Source organism: Babylonia areolata, chromosome 18, assembly GCF_041734735.1.
Source record: "Babylonia areolata isolate BAREFJ2019XMU chromosome 18, ASM4173473v1, whole genome shotgun sequence".
Lineage (NCBI taxonomy): Eukaryota > Metazoa > Mollusca > Gastropoda > Neogastropoda > Buccinidae > Babylonia > Babylonia areolata.
In genome coordinates this window covers 29,549,277-29,567,200 of record NC_134893.1, presented here as the reverse complement: position 1 = coordinate 29,567,200, position 17,924 = coordinate 29,549,277, and the positions used below count along the sequence as shown (strand labels likewise).

The 17,924-nt window shown below is 37.8% G+C and overlaps 1 protein-coding gene across 2 annotated transcripts in view; it reads right to left on the bottom strand.

Annotated features, from left to right (window-relative positions):
* LOC143292633 (DNA topoisomerase 2-alpha-like) overlaps positions 1-15,070 on the bottom strand; it is a 34,203-nt gene extending 19,133 nt beyond the window's left edge. For both annotated transcript variants that reach the window (XM_076603097.1, XM_076603100.1), the window contains exons 1-14: positions 14,963-15,070; positions 10,831-11,076; positions 10,338-10,431; positions 8,906-8,969; positions 8,092-8,237; positions 7,625-7,722; positions 6,555-6,767; positions 5,727-5,900; positions 5,320-5,421; positions 4,532-4,669; positions 3,640-3,936; positions 2,898-3,134; positions 2,310-2,415; positions 52-254 (exon numbers count right to left, since the gene is read on the bottom strand). In XM_076603097.1, coding sequence (XP_076459212.1) covers positions 52-254; positions 2,310-2,415; positions 2,898-3,134; positions 3,640-3,936; positions 4,532-4,669; positions 5,320-5,421; positions 5,727-5,900; positions 6,555-6,767; positions 7,625-7,722; positions 8,092-8,237; positions 8,906-8,969; positions 10,338-10,431; positions 10,831-11,076; positions 14,963-14,983 — 2,139 coding nt within the window. In that variant the 5' untranslated portion in view covers positions 14,984-15,070. The remainder of the gene's footprint in view (positions 1-51; positions 255-2,309; positions 2,416-2,897; positions 3,135-3,639; positions 3,937-4,531; positions 4,670-5,319; positions 5,422-5,726; positions 5,901-6,554; positions 6,768-7,624; positions 7,723-8,091; positions 8,238-8,905; positions 8,970-10,337; positions 10,432-10,830; positions 11,077-14,962) is intronic.
* Positions 15,071-17,924: the final 2,854 nt, after the last annotated feature.

Below are 17,924 nucleotides of genomic sequence, written 5' to 3'. Positions count from 1 at the left end.
GATTCCATGAAAGCTATTTCTCACCAGACATATACAATAAACTGCACTAACCTCAGGCAGGCCTATTTCAGTGCGACGTTTGCGGTCTTCCATGTAGTTGGACAGCCACTCCTTCCGTTCCTCAATCTTCTTCTTGCTGAAGGCCAGGTTGATGGAGGCATCATCTCCAGGGCCCCCATAGCGGAATGGAATACGGTGACGGGGCATGTCAGAGAAGTATTCCTTGGCCTCTTTTGATGTTGAGGTACCCAAACCTACAAAGAGTGTATTTTTCCCCATTTAAAACAATGTCAGGACAGCATTTTTACAGGAGATAAATTAAATCACAATTCCTTTAATCTAGTTTAAAACACTGAAAACATGCAACCAGTTGTTACCTATATATCATGGAAACAAGAACATACCCAGCATGCACACCCCCAAAAACAGAGCATGGCTGCCTACATGGCAGGGTTAAAACGGTCACACATGTAAAAGCCCACTCATGCACATACAAGTGAACGTGGGAGTTGCAGCTAATGAACGAAGGAGAAGAAGATTCTGACAATAAAAATGCTTTCTGAGAGAGGTGAGGTGGGCAGATGAATCCATATCTATACAGCTGATGTTTTAGCACTTTAAAAAAAAAAAGAAAAAAAAAGAAAAAAAAAAAAAAAAAAAAGTTGGAGACAAAAAATATGAAGATATAAAATTGAAAGATTTAAAACACAAGTAGAACTACACCCATAACCTGCAGTTAGCCAACTGGCCGAGTAGCCTGGATGATCTCACTCTGTCTATTCTTTAACCCTTTCGCTGCCAGGAAAATAAAATTCAAGTGAAATCTATTTGCCAGGGTTTTTTTTTCTCACAAAAAACAGGTATAAATTTTCAAAAAATTCTGTGCTCTTTGTTATTGGAGAAAGACCCATAAAAGCATATGTTTTCTGAAAGGTAAATGAATAAAGAATACAAAACACATGCTGTTTTCCCGTTTTATATATTTTTAGTGACATGCTGTTGTTTTGAAATCAGTGTTTTGTTTTTTGTCACATTTTCAACTTGTTCATTACAAACATTAGTCAGGTAATTTGCACAAAAATATCATATTTTCTGGACAAATGGATATCTGCAAACACAAAATCATACTAGAACCACCACAATATATATATATATGTTTGGTTTTTTTGTTTTTTTTTTTTAAAGAGATAGATACAATGCATTGTGACTTCTCCAAGTGATAATATGGATGTGAGGCCACACGCCCCCTCAGTCTCCACCCCCCTCCTCTTCACCCCTCTCACACTGTCACTTTATCCAGTTCTCATCAGACCGCACTGGCTGAGTGCCAAGAATATCGCTCACGCTGTGTCCTGCTAATAATTTGGTCATGTTCTGTCATCTGCTAACATCTATACAGCCAGCATCACTCACTGATAGTCGCATCTTGGCCACTCTCTTGATTGCTCCCTTTATTTTCTATCAAATTGTCCCATAAATGTTCATCACTGTCTTCTCCTTCGAATTTACACTTCAATTCTTTCTGAGCATCAGCTAAAGAAAGAAATCTTGGTTGATTTAGTTCGTCACGATCGCATGTCTTGAGCATGGCATCAGTCCGACATTTTGTTGAGCGAGCGAGGAGAGAAGTCAGGCAAACACTGGACAATGATCCAACCAAAACGTTCAAATAAAGGACTGCTTCATGACGTAGATGGGGTTTCTAGCTATGAATAGAATCTAGAAAGATTCCCCAGGCTAAAGCTACCACTATTTTTGTCAACGAAGTGAATGCAAACCAGGGAAAAGTCAGAATATTTCGATTACGAGTTATCTCGTCATTGTGGAGGCGAAGCATACATGCATGCCATGACGAGTTATCTGGTCATATAGGCAGCCTAGGGGTTAACTTGTGTTACTTTTTGGTCACAGAAAAGGTGTAGCACTGGTAATAAAGCAATCAAGGTTTCAGCAAAACAATAATTAAGCACAAAGGGATGGAAGTGAGGTGGTTTGGCAGCATCAAATGTTGAACAGCTGGCCAAAACACGTTGGGGAAACAGACGTGTGCTCAGTAGCATAAAAGGTGTTGATCTGCTGGTAGAAGCTATCTTGCTACTGTATTCATCACACAAACTATAACCACCAGTTCAATACCCTACACACCTGCCTGATAAAACTTGACAGTCACTGTTTCTTTTTTTAGCTAGTCACAATACAGATGACTAAAGAACATATGTCTTCACTATTTACTAACAATTAAAGAGAGTTAAAAAAAAAATTCTAACATAATGAAAACAGTATAAAGTAATTATGCACAAAAGTGACACCTTTGTAGTACTTGATTTTCCATGTATGCCAGTTGTCAGTGCTGCACTTCCACTCTTCAAACTCTGGCAAACTGAAGAAGGATTCCTCCGACTTCCCTTTGGTTACCTGTACACAGTTACTGCACATTAAAACTTATGTACAAGGACTTCAGCACCTCCAATGAAAAGTGAACAGTTCATGCTAAGTCTAACACTAGTGAGTGTTGTCACCATCAGACTGCCAACATTAGTTGTGTAATTTCTCAAATGTCAGTATCCTTTCTCATTACTTGAATTTAATGTTTATTATCTCTGACTGATTGCCTGTCATATAAAAAATAATGATAAGCTTTTAAGCTCAAAGAAAATTTCAATGTATCAAACAAAATATAGGTAAAACTACTAAAAAAACAACAACCCAACAACAACAAAAACACATTTAATTTAGTATTTCTGCACTGATACACAAGCTGGTTTGCAAACAAGGTAGTACTGGATCACCTTTTTAGAGTGATGGTCAAAGCCTAGAGTGGCACGCCAACTTACGTACAGGTCAAATTTCCAGTGATGGGAAACAGACTACTGGTTGGGAAGTAGTCCTCATCTTACCTTGACAATAGGGGTGATGAACTCCTCCACAAAGTTGTGGCGCAGCAAGTTGGGCCAGAAGTGGTGGATGAAGTTGAGCAGCAGTCCCTTGATGTGGGACCCGTCCTGGTCCTGATCTGTCATGATCATCAGCTTGCCATAGCGCAAAGTGCGCAGCTGCTCTGCTGACTCATACTTCTCTTTGAAGTGCAGGCCCATGATTTTGATCACATTGTTGATCTCTGCATTGTCCATGATCTGTCATCAGAAAATGTAATGCACTGTTACGCTTCATTTGCCTGGCAATTTAGCAAGCGATAAAGCAAAAGTTAGTTTTTATTTGCTATCAAATATAGTGTAACAATATGACAAATGCTTGTGTTTGACTTTTCACTCAATATATCATCCAAAATACTATTCTTACTGCCAGCACTCATCAATGTCTCAATGCATGACTAATATCTTTCTTAAGTTTCACTGTTTATTCATTGAAAAAGAAAATGTTTGTTGAAACATGTAGGTCATATGACTCTCATGTACTTTAAGTGTTCAGAATCATAAATTCACAAATGCATGTGACATTAGCTAACTGAATTTATGAAATTTCTGTGAAAGTTACCAGTTGTCTACCTCAGATAAATTTATTCTATTTCTAACATACACTCACTGTTTTGTTGCTCTTTTTTTTCTTTTTTCTTTTGCTTTTATTTCCTGGGCTCATGCAACTTTCCAGATTCTCAATGCTTGTGATCCTACCACCAACCTGTTTATGAGTCGCCTCCCGAACGTTGAGCAGCTTGCCCCTCAGTGGGAAGACGCCATACTTGTCACGCCCAATGACGCCCAGTCCTGCCACAGCCAAGGTCTTGGCTGAATCTCCCTCAGTCAGGATCAGCGTGCACTTGTCCGAGTTCTTGGTGCCAGCATCATTGGCATCATCCAGCTTGGGGATGCCTTTCAGCTTGGAGTGCTTGGAGGAGTGGCACTTTTTGTTCAGCTGGGTCTGGGCCTTGAACTTCATCCAGCTCAGCACACTCTCCACGATGCCACATTTGTTCACCTGAAAGTACATAGTCGGTCATAAGAATTTATGCCATTTCTATGGTGCAACATTTATTTACCCAAGTGAGCAGATGACTCAGCAAAACTCCCCCATAACCTCTCTCACCATGTTTGACACTGACAGTGTGAGTAAGAGTTCTCTAGATCTTTAGCATCAGATTTTGATTTTTTCCCCTTTTGCTGTCAAGATATTAGAAACTGAGGACTACAGTAAAATGAGTAAATACACTATTTTCAAAACCTTTAACTCATGGTCAGTTAATTTATGCATGTATGTGTGCTCAGTGTATGTTTCAACTGCTATTCCAGCATATACAGGTTTTCAGTTCATTCAGTTAAACCTGAAGTATATGAATGAAATTGACTATTCACCCTTCACATGCATAGAAATACATAAAACATAATAAGCATGTCTAAGATCTCATATCTGTGTTCAAAATGATAGTATCTACATATATCGAAAAGTCACTATTCAGGAAAATGTCACAAAGCATCTCGTTAAAGCGTATAACATTTTTTTTTAAAGTGCTCTGAGAAGCATAACACTCAGAAACCAACAAATTTTGTCATGCTCTTGAGTCTCTGAAACTAACCTGTTTGACAAAGTTTTCACTAAGCTGACACTTGGACCCAAAGGACTTGGCCTGCTTAGTCATGTTCTCCTTGGTCTGAGAATCAAAGGTGGGGTTCTCCACCAGGCAGTTGACGAACACCCACAAATGGTTTTTCACCTGCACACAGGCAAACAATTTGAGTAACACATTTTCAATCATCAAAACTGCCCCAAAGTGAGACAGGTCATGTACTGCAACAAAATAAGGATAATCACTTAACACTAAAGCAATTATGAACATGTTAATTTCTTAGCAATTTTCTACCTCCATCCCTTCCCACCCTCATCCACTCACTTCTCAATGTTTCAGAGTATATGTGTGTTCATGACTACCTCTAATGCTGGGGTTGCAACACAAATATAAACTGACCTTGGACATTGAAACCCAAGAATTAGACAAGAACTCTGCAGCACTGGAACTAAAAGCAATGTGATGTGAAGGCTTGGCCTGACAGTGAACATGGTTGAAGGTTCAAGAAAATGTCTAAACAGGACAAACTGGGACTGTGGCTTCTTGAAAGAAAACTTATGTAGATACGTAAGATACTATCACTTCACCTTCTTGGCCTCTGACATTTTTCACTGCTGAGTATCTATTTCACACAGGACATGTCTTACACTGCCGAGTATCTATTTCACACAGGATATGTCAAAGTCAGCATATCCATGCCACAGTTGCACTGGCTACACACAGTATGGTGTGACTTTACTAAAACAAATATGAAATGTAAAAAAACAACACCAGATTGAGCAGAAATCTTAACTTACTTGGAAGGGCATAATTTTGATGCCATCTTTGTTTTTTCTTTTGATGATCTCAATGAGTTTGGTGATACACTGGTCAGCCACATAATCTACATGTCGACCACCCTGCAACACGAACGTGCAAAATGAGTAGTGAATAACATGTTAGCCTCTAAATCATTCAAATTAACACGATTAATATCCTCTCCAGATGATGAATGCTTCAGTATCACAAATCTGTAAAGGTATAATGAAAGTAGATATCACTTTATATCTTAATGGAGGTAGTGAGTTTTTTTGGTTGTTTTTTTGTTTGTTTTTACCAAGGGCATGAGTGAATGAACCTTTTTTTAATGTGCAAATGAATATCCAACAGGGAATATCAACAAGTGCTGACAAGGACTAACAGGATGGATAGATATGTATCTCACCTTTGTGGTGGCGATACTGTTGACAAAGCTGACTTGCTGGAAGCCACGGTCACTTAGAGTGATGCCCACCTCCCAGCGAGGGTTGATCTTCTCAAAGACCACCTTGACAGGCTGACCAGCCTCATCCATCTTGTCCTTCAGATACAGGTCCATGTAGTCACGGAAGTTCTTCACCTGCAAACAACAAACACCACACCATCTGTAGTTTACCAGCACCATGTATCACAACCTCCTTCAGCCAAATTCCATTCTTCAGGGCACTGCATTTCTACTGTAACATACGCCAAGACAGACAACAGAAGGGTGACTTAAAACAGTTCACTGATTGATGTGTTGCTTAACTTAGCTCATGAAAACAGTCAATACTGGCCCCTTCCAAATCATCTACCAACTCCCTCAAATAACGGAAATGTAATTCACTGCCTAATTTTGTCCCGAATCAACCCCACACAATTACAACTAATATCTATATGAATGGGAATGCAGAATCCCAGTTCTGATAAGTAATTTTTCTGTGCAGTGGGATAACTTTTAGGTACCACACCTACGACAAATGCAACAGCAAGCACTTGCCAGAAGCTTTCACATACTCCACCATCATTGTGAAGTACTGTAATTGTCTTCATTTGATGGCAAATGCCTTTGTACTGTTTGGTGAGGGCATAGCAAAAAGTGAAGGACCCTAGTACTTTTCTCCTTTTATCACTCTATTAAGTAGATATCGAGGTAAAAACCTTTTCCTTTATAGTTCTTACTTGTCTTTTAGATATAAATAAGAATTCTTTTTTACTGCAAAAGCAAAAGATATCAATGTCATCTGTCACTCACAGGCAGTTTCTTGCCATTCAGAAAAACTTTGACACCCGGGGAAGAGGCAGCCACATCATATGCACGGCGTGTGAACAAGGCCACAATGTCCTTGTCCAGAGAAGTCATGCCAAACTTGCTCAGGTCCGGGGTGAAGGAGATACAGGTGAAATCTCTATCCTTAGCATGGGAAATTGTTGGGTCCTTGGTCTTGGTCATGTTGTCCGTCCAGGTCTGAAAGTTAAACAAAAAAAATTATCTTTGACTGTAATAACAAATATGTACGGTGCTAGTGAAAATGAGAGAATAGCCTAAATAATGTACCGGTACACACAGTCTGTTCCTGTAATTATCACCAATGAATTCTGTACGAGATGAGTTCATTTCTCTTCTTGTGTTTGGCAGTCAGTAAACATGACCTTTTCTTCTCTCTGAAACCATGCATCAGCATTATCATCACCAATGTTGTCACCCTTCCTGGGGTACAGGACATTAGCAATAGTCCTCAAGCTGTCCCCAGGTTTGTCCATCTGTTGTCATTCTCTGGGTCATGATGCAAGGTGTTCTTTGGTCGGCCATATTTTGTTTCTCCATTGTTTATTTAGCTGAAAAGCTGGCCATCTTTCTGCTTTCCTTGGGTATTCCACGTCAAAGGTTATCAGGTTGTATCAGATGCATGTTTCTGTTAGGCGTCTCCAACTCTCATATATTCTTTATTTCTTTTTTGGCTGGTAGAGGTTAACATTGCTGACCATTTCCTGCCAGCAGAACTGGAGCATTGTTCTGAGCCAGTTGTTGATGTTAAAACTAAATCAATTTTCAGTTTAATCATCAGTTCTAAATATAATCTTTACTACTGATAGCTATAACTGTTCATGTAGTTAGCCACACTGAATATAATCATCACAGTTGGCTGTAGTTAACATGAGTAACAAATTTTAAAAAGGGTAAGAACAATTTTCATGAAATGATTCATTTGCAAGTGCAGATATAATTTTACTATTAACAAATATGCAATCACACACCTACATAGAGTAAATAAGTGAAAAAGTATAATGTTCAATCTATAATGGACCAATGAAAAGATATACCTGTTTAAAAGATTTACTGTACTCGTTTGAAGAAGTCTCCACAATGAACTTTGTGCTGAAAATATTACACAGCTTTGCTCCAAAGCCATTGCGACCACCTGCAACAGTTTAGATCACACACAAAAATTGAATATCACAAAACAGAAGGTAAAAAGGAAAGGAAGGGCAAAAACAAATACACATAAAGATAAAGGAAAAAAAATACTCACAGGATTATATAAGCAACATATAATGCAATTTTGATGGCTGAAATAAAAACAATGAGAGCACAGCAAACATATTACTGATTAGCATTCACACACGCATGGACTCAATATGTGAATCATTAAAATTGTACAATTCTGCATCCAGTGTTTTCCTTTTAGGAAATGCATTTTTACAACGACCATTATTTACAGAACAACACACTTCAAGTATAACACGATCAACAGAAAATCACGCCAAAACGCCAGCAGCAGTACACAGACCTGTGACTTTCTTTTCGCTGTCATCATAGTTACTGGAGGTCAGGAGATGCCCAAAAATCATGGTGGGCACATACATCTTCTCTGTCTTGTGCTCCACCACAGGAATGCCTCGGCCATTGTTCCAAACCCGGATCTTGCCATTCTCCCTACAACCCATACAAGACTATATATATTAAACAGTTTTACATTTGCCTAACGAAAACGTTCTGTTAAAATACACTTTCTGTAACAAACAGAAGTCAACTGTCATTTTCAATGTAAACATTAAAGAGACATACCATTCATTTTCGTTCTCAGTGTAAAAACTAGAGACATACCTTTCATTTCTATTCATGTAATACATTGCAATTATATTTTGGCAGCTGACTGGAGTCCCAAGAAAGCTTATGTTTAAATTTTGTTATATCATCTGCCAAGCGTGGACCTGCACTGTTGTAGTGGCTCATAAAATGCAAAAGTTTTAAGTCTGTAATAGATACATATACACGTTATACACACGATGGTGTGCACACATCATGAACAAGGGTGACTGCTGGTCTATGATATATGAAATGAAAATTTGTGTAGCAAGATCCCATCACCTCCCCTGATCATTTCAACAAGTAATCTTCTTCTTCTTTCGCCTGAATTTCTCTTTTTTCTTTCTTTCAAATCATTTTCGTAAACTAATGCACTGGTGCTTACTCCAACACAGGTGTGCATACAGCAGATGATAAACAAAAACCATAAGCCACTGTCTTCTATTCCAATTTCTATGCTTTCAAAAGCAAAAGCAAATTGAAAAAGGTTGTACAAAAATAAAGAACACACTTACGGATCAATATCAATCTTCATGGTGTCCATGGTTGGGTCTCTGACTTTATTGTCAGCAGCATTCACTATGAAAAAAAAACAACTTTTAAAATAAAAATCCACAAATGGATGTAAGAAATCACAAGTTACCTAACTTAAGTAGTTATGTAGTTTAAATCTAATGTAAATCAATATCAATAAATAAAACCAAGATTTTAACCAAATTTAAGGCTGAAAAGTAATGGTATTGCTAACTCATTTCTGATATCTATCCCTTTCAAAATAACAAAACTATACAAAGTATGTTTTCAGTTAGTATGGAGGGTACAAAAAAATTTTTGAAAGCTTTCAAAGATGTCCTTTTAAATTAAAGAAAAGAAAATAATTTTCAAAATCAATATTCAAACACTAAAACCTGGTAACAGGTAATTACTTGTGAATACAAAAATATTTTTCTGTGATTGAATCTCAAGAATATGATATGAAATTTATTGTATCATTGTATTACTCTTTTTTTTGTTGTTGTCAGAACAGATGTCTCTATGTGAAATCCGGGCTGCTTTCCCCAGGGAAAGCACACTGATACACTAAGAGTGCAACCTTTTTTTCCCCTGCCTGTAATTTTATCTATTTTAATTTTTCTTAAGGAGAAATCAGTGGATGCGTAAAAGTTCTGCAAATGAACAGGATAGTTTTAGCATCCCTGGAAGGTGCTTTCTCTCTTTTTTCTTCTTTCTTTCTATTTTTTTCCCCTTTTATTTATTTAATTTTTTTTTATTTTGTTCCTTCCATCATTTTTCTCCTTTCTGTTGTCTTTTCTTTTTCTTTTTATATTCTTTTTTATCATATTTTTAAATCTGTCTTCTTCCCAATGGCATGTAGCTGTAATTTTATCTATTTTCCTATCAAAGTGGATATTTTTACAGTATTTTGCCAGGGACAACCCTTTTGTTGCCATGGGTTATTTTATGTGTGCAAAAAGCATGCTGCATACAGGACCTCAGTTTATCATCTCCTCCACATGATTAGAGTCCAGACCACCACTCAAGGTCTAGTGGAGGGGGAAAAAATACTGGTGACTAAAGGATTCGAACCAGTGTGCTCAGATTCTCTCACTTCCAAGGCGGATACGTTACCACTAGGTCATCACTCCACTTTATTTTCTGACATCTCCCATTCCTTGTCAGCTCTCTTATTCAGTAATTGTTCTGGCAATTTTCTGCATACAAAGTACACATGCTGAACTGTTATTGTTTTATTCAATGTTGACACAAAAATGGCTGGAAAGATTACTGTTTGCACAAACTTTCACAAAGATATTCTTTTTCACCTAAATCAAGCCATGGTAAACAAAATAGTTGTGGCACCAAAGATAAACATAAACCTTTTCACAGCTACCATACAAATGTAAAAAAAACAACCAAACCAGCAATTAAAACAAAAAAAAAGATTACCAATTATTTCATCAAAGATTTTGTACAGTCCTGGAACAAAGGTGATTTCACGCATCTCCATCTTGCCAGCTTCTTCATCCATCAACCACATTTGCTGCAAAAGAAATAGAAAAGGTAAATAAACATGCATACAGTTTCACATATTAGCAAAAACAATGTTTCACGTTCCATGCTGATTTAGAGACTGATGTCAAGTAACTGTGTTTCCCCCCAAAAAAATTCAATCCAAAGCAAGAACATTAAGCATCAGTGTAATGAAAATGTTTGTCAAATATATTAATTCATCAAATCGAAGTGCATGCTCAGCAGCAGTTTTGCTCAACTGTTCACAAAAAAGCCTGGTTTTGACTACAAATGAGCATTAACCAATGCAAAATATGAATCTTTTATGATGTAAATATCATGTGACTTGTCAGATTCTGTTTTTCTTTAAGAATACAACAGACTGAACTTTTTTTTTTCTTCGAAAACTTTTCTTCCTTTCTTCTTTTACCTGGGTTACACTCTCAACAGACCCAATGTACGTGTCAGGTCTGAGCAATATGTGTTCCAACTGCGATTTCTTCTGGTAAATTCGCTCCACAGAGAGACGCTTGTTTGCAGGCTTCTTCTGCGTGGCATCCCCACCATCCATATCAAATCCCGGGAAAGCTTGCAATGGAGCTGCAGAAACTGCAGTTTTGGATTTCTTTGCTGGAAGTGGTCCATCTTCCTGAGGTCGGTTGTTTTCAAACAACGTCTGCAAAGCGAAAGCATATTTTTTTTAAACTAGTAGTGACAGTCGTATACCATTCATTGTATGACAGGCCTTTATCATGTGAATGATGGTAATCTTGAATTTGTGTGGATGATGGACTCAGTTTAACTGAATGCTCTCACACCATGTCAATACCAACAGACAACCAAGCATCTTTTCCACCCATCTAATCTTGTCAATATGATTTTCAAAAACTTTTTAATCTTGCAGTATGCACAAAAATTAACTTTTTAATCTTATTTAAAAGCAGTATTGCACTGTCCTGTGAGTCTGTGGTTTTGACTCATTTTCAGCAGCACCTGTTAAGAGTTAGGGTGTAAATTTGTCAGTTTCCAGTCTCTGAGATCAACGGTCAATGTGCAAAACATTTTACTACTGTTAATGTCTTGACAAGTCTCAAATCTTTTCGTGTGTATAAATGATACATATAATACACTTTATACTTTTATAGTTTAAACAGTAGCATAGATGTTAAAGATTCCATGATTCATACCACTTGGCATTTGTTACAGAAACACAAACATATCCAGCAGAGTTAATGTGTAATGCACCCAACACCTGCCTATGTGAATTAATGAATCACTGAATACCATGTGAAATTTTTTTTTTTTTTTTTTTTTTTTTTTTTTTAAAGGTGTAACTCTAAGTGAAATTTTAAGCCCAGTTCAAAGGTGAACCATGAAGCTGGGTGTTTAACTGAGCAACATTTTCTGATTGAGCACAACCTATATGTGGCTAGTATTGTAGTAAAACATCTAGTTAATAAAACTGATGATGCACATGAAAAAGCCCATTTATACTAGTAAGTTAGCCTGTAAACGAAACAAGTGAACATGGGGGAGTTAACCCCTCAAATACAAATAGGTTTCAATGACAATGGTGACAGATTCAAACTGAATGATCACAAGACACAAATAAACTGACAGGCTATTAGTGTTACTGAACTTTTTGCGACATAAGTTTACTATAATTTTGCTCTCCCAAATTTCTGGACATATCTTAATAGGTTTGTTTGGTTGTTTTTTTGTTTGTGTGTTTATGTTTTCTTATGTTTTGTTTTGTTTTTTTGTTGTTTTTTGTTTGTGTTTGTGTGTGTGTGTGTGTGTGTGTGTGTGTGTGTGTGTGTGTGTGTGTGTGTGTGTGTGTGTATTTTGTGCATTGTTGAAGTGATCTTATTCTGAAGATAATGGCTAGATGCTGTGACCCACTTTTGGTCATTTTTGACAATTCTTTGGGTTATTTTATCTGTTTTAGTATTTAGTTGACATTCTTGTTTTCTTTTGTTTTTTGTTGTTGTTTTTTTTTGTGTGTGTGTGTGTGTGTGTGTGTGTGTGTGTGTGTGTGTGTGTGTGTGTGTGTGTGTATTTTGTGCATTGTTGAAATGATCTTATTCTGAAGATAATGGCTAGATGCTGTGACCCACTTTTGGTGATTTTTGACACAATTCTTTGGGTTATTTTATCTGTTTTAGTATTTAGTTGACATTCTTGTGCAGCTATTTTGTGATGTCAGATCAAGTCAAATTATAATGCTTAGTCACACAGATGTAGTTATAAGTATATAACCCAGCCGACTGGTGAGATCATATCAGGCTGTCATCAACTTAAAAACAAACTCGCGTAAGAACAGATTAAAAAAAAAAGTTACAACTTAAAACCAAACTCAGGATTAGACTTCCAAGTTCATACTTAAAGATTTGGTCAAAAATTCACATATCTGAATCACATTCAGACCAGATGTGTGGCAGACATCTCGTTTCAACTGACTGCACGCTCAAGCTGTGTGAAGCAGTCCTCTTGTTCTGTTGAATACCAAGCAAATTTTTAACATTATTTTCTTTATTTTATATAAAAACAAAAAGAACAAAAAAAGAGACAGGTTTCACCAATGACTTGAAAAAGCACTGGTTTGTGTTCCATAATGTCATGTGGGTGATTTTGATATTTAAAGAAAAAAACAAAGTCTGTCAAATGTGAAGGGTGGATTCCACACAACATGAGAATGTCATTTCTCACATGCCTGCAGTGCAAAAAGGACACACAAAATTATGTCCTGGTATTTTGGATATTAAGTAAATAATAAATTTTGTGTCTAGAGGAAAATACCCTTATGTTATAATGCATTAATCACATCAGTGACCTAAAAACACAGAGAAAAAAAGGGGTAATGATGGATAGAGTAGGGAGGGCATGGACTGATTTTAAATTCAGTCAAAGTGAAATACTAAAATTTGTCAAAAGAAAGCATACACCTCATGCCCTCATTTTCTTGTTTCAGTGTAGATTTTCTTCCATTACTCATTTACTGTCACACTTGTGCAAGTTTCAAACTTGTGCAAGTTGGGTATGTTTTTGTTTCCATAATCCACCTGATACTTGTAATAGTGTTGTAATATGTACTAACATGGATTTTAGGAGCTAGAAATGTGTGCATTTCAACTTCTGCATGGTTATTATATAATGTGGACAAAAGCATTCAAATTCAAGAGTACATGCTACTGCCACCAGTAGCATGTCAGCACATATGATATGAATTTGACATGGAAGAGTGGAAAAAACAGACTCCACTCTAACCACTAGACTTCCATACTGTGAATTGTGTGATCAAATCCAAGCCCCTCAGATTGCAAGTCAGATGCTCTGACCACAATGCAAAATGTCCATGCTGTTCAAACTAATCAAAGCTTTTCACATTTTGGTATGTTTTCTAATATCTTTTCACCCAACAACACTTGACTTCCAATTGCTGTGAAGTTGTATGAATTGATACATCAAAATCATTACAATTTACATGTGTATCTTTTTACTAGTATCAGTATCAATCATGAATTTCATTTGAGAGAATAATGAAAAGTATTAACTTTAAAAATATATATACAAGCTTATTTCATCCTGCCCTCACTAAAAAGGAATATGATTATTTATTACCCATAAATTATCATCACAAAAGGAAAATTCCAAATCATGTCAAACCGATAGGATATGTACTGTAATATAATTTTTATATCAAAGAAATAGCTTGTACTGTTCTTGTTATAAATACAATTCATTATAAATTTGAAAGTTAAGTTGCTTAGAACTTATTTTGTGTGCATTTCTTGTGTCCTGATTCCAAATGAAAAATATTTCATGGACTGGTTGGAGTTACAAGTTGTAATCATTCCAGAAGAACTATGAATTTAAAAAAATTAACATGCATGTTTCCCACCAGCTGTATCATGAAACCCTGATTTGGTAAACAAGTGAATTCCTCAATTACTTACATGAGCATAGTTTTAATACTTTTATCAGTTGCTTTTTTTATGACTGGAAGTAGTAATCCTTCCTAGAATCCTACTGATCGTAGAATAATTTTTCCCCATCTGAATGATGTTGAATTTTGGGCCTTACTCAGTTCATACATATGAAAGTTTAAACTGAATTCATACAATACTGGTCCACACACTAATACCTCAACCACTTGCATGACTATCACTATATCATTAACGAAAAGTACAACTCACGCATCACACAGGATGGGCGTTTGCAGATTTGTTGATCGACAATTCTGTGTTTGATTTTAATAATTTTTTTTAGTCGAAATCTGACTGAATGAGAGTGATATAACTTTGACAAGTCTATGTGTGCGTGTACATGTGCGTGTATGTGTGTGTGTGTGTGTGCGCGCGCGCGTGTGTGTGTGTGATTTTATATCTGTCTGGCTTTCTGTCTGCATGTTACGGTGGTTTTGAGTTTCTCCCGTTCCAAGAGCTGAGTCCTTCATTGGAGCCTGTGGTCACAAGTCACATTCCTGGTTTTTTTTAGCAAAACAGCACAGACCTGTACAGTTAATAACAAAGAGATGAGTAATCACGCAATGTAAACTGTACCTTCAGTGGTCCCCCTGACATCTTGACAAACTGACAAAGAAACGTCCGACACTTCGGAAACAACTTTACTTGACTGTGAAACACGAACAGTTTGAAAATCGGATGCTCCTGTGCTTTTGACGCCACTTCGAATCTAACCAATGGGCTCGTCGTATGTTGACCCTGACCTTTATCTCTTAATACTTCAGTACACGCGCAAGCTTTTAGTATATGCAGTTACTCGAATCTCTTCTCAGGATGACAAATAAATGAATAAATTAGATAGATGTATAATTAAGAGAGAGAAGGAGAGAGAAAAAGATATATACATATATATTTAGAGAGAGAGAGAGAGACTCGGTAGCCTATCTGTAAATTTACTATTGAGGTTTTATTTGACAGTGTGGCCGGGTTCGTCTCTTGGGCAATTGAAAGCACAGAGCTTAAAAGAAAAGAAAAAAAGAGAAGAAGAAGAAGAAGAAGAAGAAGAAGATAATAATAATAATAATAATAATAATAATTAATAATAATAATAATAATAATAATAATAATAATAATAATTGGCGCGAGACCAACAGCAAGGTGGATCAAACACAGGCAAGCACCCGGCCGGCCGCGCGGCACAAACTAGTACTAGTCCCCGGACTTAGTTTTGATCTCAGGTGCGCGCCGTGCGTGTACTGGTGGCCGTCGGTGTGTGTGTGTGTGTGGGGGGGGGGGGGGGGGGGATTCAGTTTTAATCAGTTCAGTTTTCAAGGACGGAGGCCGACCGTAACGGTCACTGCGCTCCGTCGGCCGGACAGTATCATGTAGCCGGTACTGAGCTCAAGGAGGCGTCAGGCTGTGTTCGGCCAAATCCATATACGCTACACCACATCTGCCAAGCCGGCACTGAGATGCCTGACCAGCAGCATAACCCAACGCGCTAAGTTAGGTCTTGAGAAAAAAAGAAGGGGAGGGAAAAAGAAGAACTCGGTTGAGAAGAAGACTCAGTGAAGAAGCCGAAAGAAGTAATAACAATAATAGTAATAAAAAAATAAAATAAAAAATAATAAAATATACTAAAAAGACAATAATGATGATAACTATGCAAATAAGCAAATAAATGTAAAACATACAGACACACACATATATACATACATACATACACACATGCATAACACGGATATCGCCGGGCAACAAACATGCAGTTTCACAGATCGGAAAGCGCAAATACACCGGCATAAACGTACACGAGCCCCGACACACACACACACACACACACACACACACACACACACACATTACCCTGCACCCCCCCCCCCCCTCCTCCCCCTCCCGGTCACTCCTCCACAGTCTCATTCCAGTATGCTAATGGCGCGTAGTCGCACTGCAGTGAGCTTCCACGGCCGCCGCACACACCGGGACACACGTCACACACACACACACACACACACACACACACACACGCACGCACGCACGCACACTTACTCAGTTATAATACAAGCACACACACATACGTCCACACACCCCCCCCCCCCCCTACCCCCCAGGCCCCCTCACACATTGTGACACATATACAAATATATATATCCAGTCATGTATCGGGTGTCCAAAAAACGTGAACCGCTTTTTGATAAGAATTTTCTCAGTGATAGAGAAACCGAATTCATTAAAAAATTTCACACACTGAGTAACCTTAGGATATCATCAACAAGTCTGCAAAATATCTAAAGAGTTCGGACGCAAATTATGCGAGTATTCCCTTGCTCTCACAGTACAGACATGCATACACACACATACCTCATCCCGGTCTACACACACACACACACACACACACACACACACACACACCGATACATATACACGCACGTGCACAGTCGGAGCTCTCCGGACACATGTGTACACTTAGTGACACACTCGCGCACGCATACACGCACATAATCCGGCTTTTTTTCGCCGCCACGGCTGTCTAGACTGGACGATTCCGCCGGGATCATAACGACTGATATGAAACGTTTCCCGTGGGTAAACCCCCATCTGCGCAGTAGCTCCAGCCCATCACGCACTGATTTATTACTCATAATGTACTGAAGACGGCATTATTGAATAATTATATGTTATATATACTTAACCCCTCTCAGATGGTCAGTTCCAGCAACTGGTGTGTTACTGAAGAAAAATGAAAACCAAAAAGGGGGTGGGATCAGCACGGTTAAATATTAGCATCTGGCAGCTATATTGTGATATGGTATGGGTTCCAGACTGAGGGTGAGAATTCCAGTACTGGACGGACAAATTTTTTGATGACTTGTATGCCGGTTCCTCAGTGGTTGTCTGAGCTATTAAGTTCCTCAATCCTCAAGAAACCTACTACTACCCGGCACGGTTTTGTTTGCCTTCAATGGAGCAGATGTTCCAGTCTACTGCCGTCGAGATGTGTCTCTCATTCTTTCCTTTCGATCCTTCTCCACATCTTCCTTTCTCGTTTTCTTCTTCTTCTTCCTCTGATTTGTCTCTCCAACCCTCACTCTCTTTCAGTCTGTCGTTTTCACCACTATTCTTCCTTTTCTTCATACTGTTTCACTGAGCAAATGCAAGCTGTTTTCAGTGAATGCAAGTCTTTGGCACAGTTCGTGAAGACTGATTAAAACTATCTGTTCATATACCTTCACACACACACACACACACACACACACACACACACACATACGAGCACACACACACACACACACACACACACACACACGTTTCAAGTTTTACTAATTGTCCTTTCACTCCTATTGGAGTATGGAGGATTACTGCAAAATAATCTTTTTGTGCCCAGAACAAACATTTCCACATATACAACAATGTCACTTAAAAGTTGAGAAAACACAAATGTCTTTTAACTCCAAAAGTATAACTAGCCAACATTTGCAAATCTAATAATCTTACAGCTAAAATGACTTTTTTGCCTCCTTTGAGCATATTACAAAAATTAAAAACCGATTTTGGAACATAT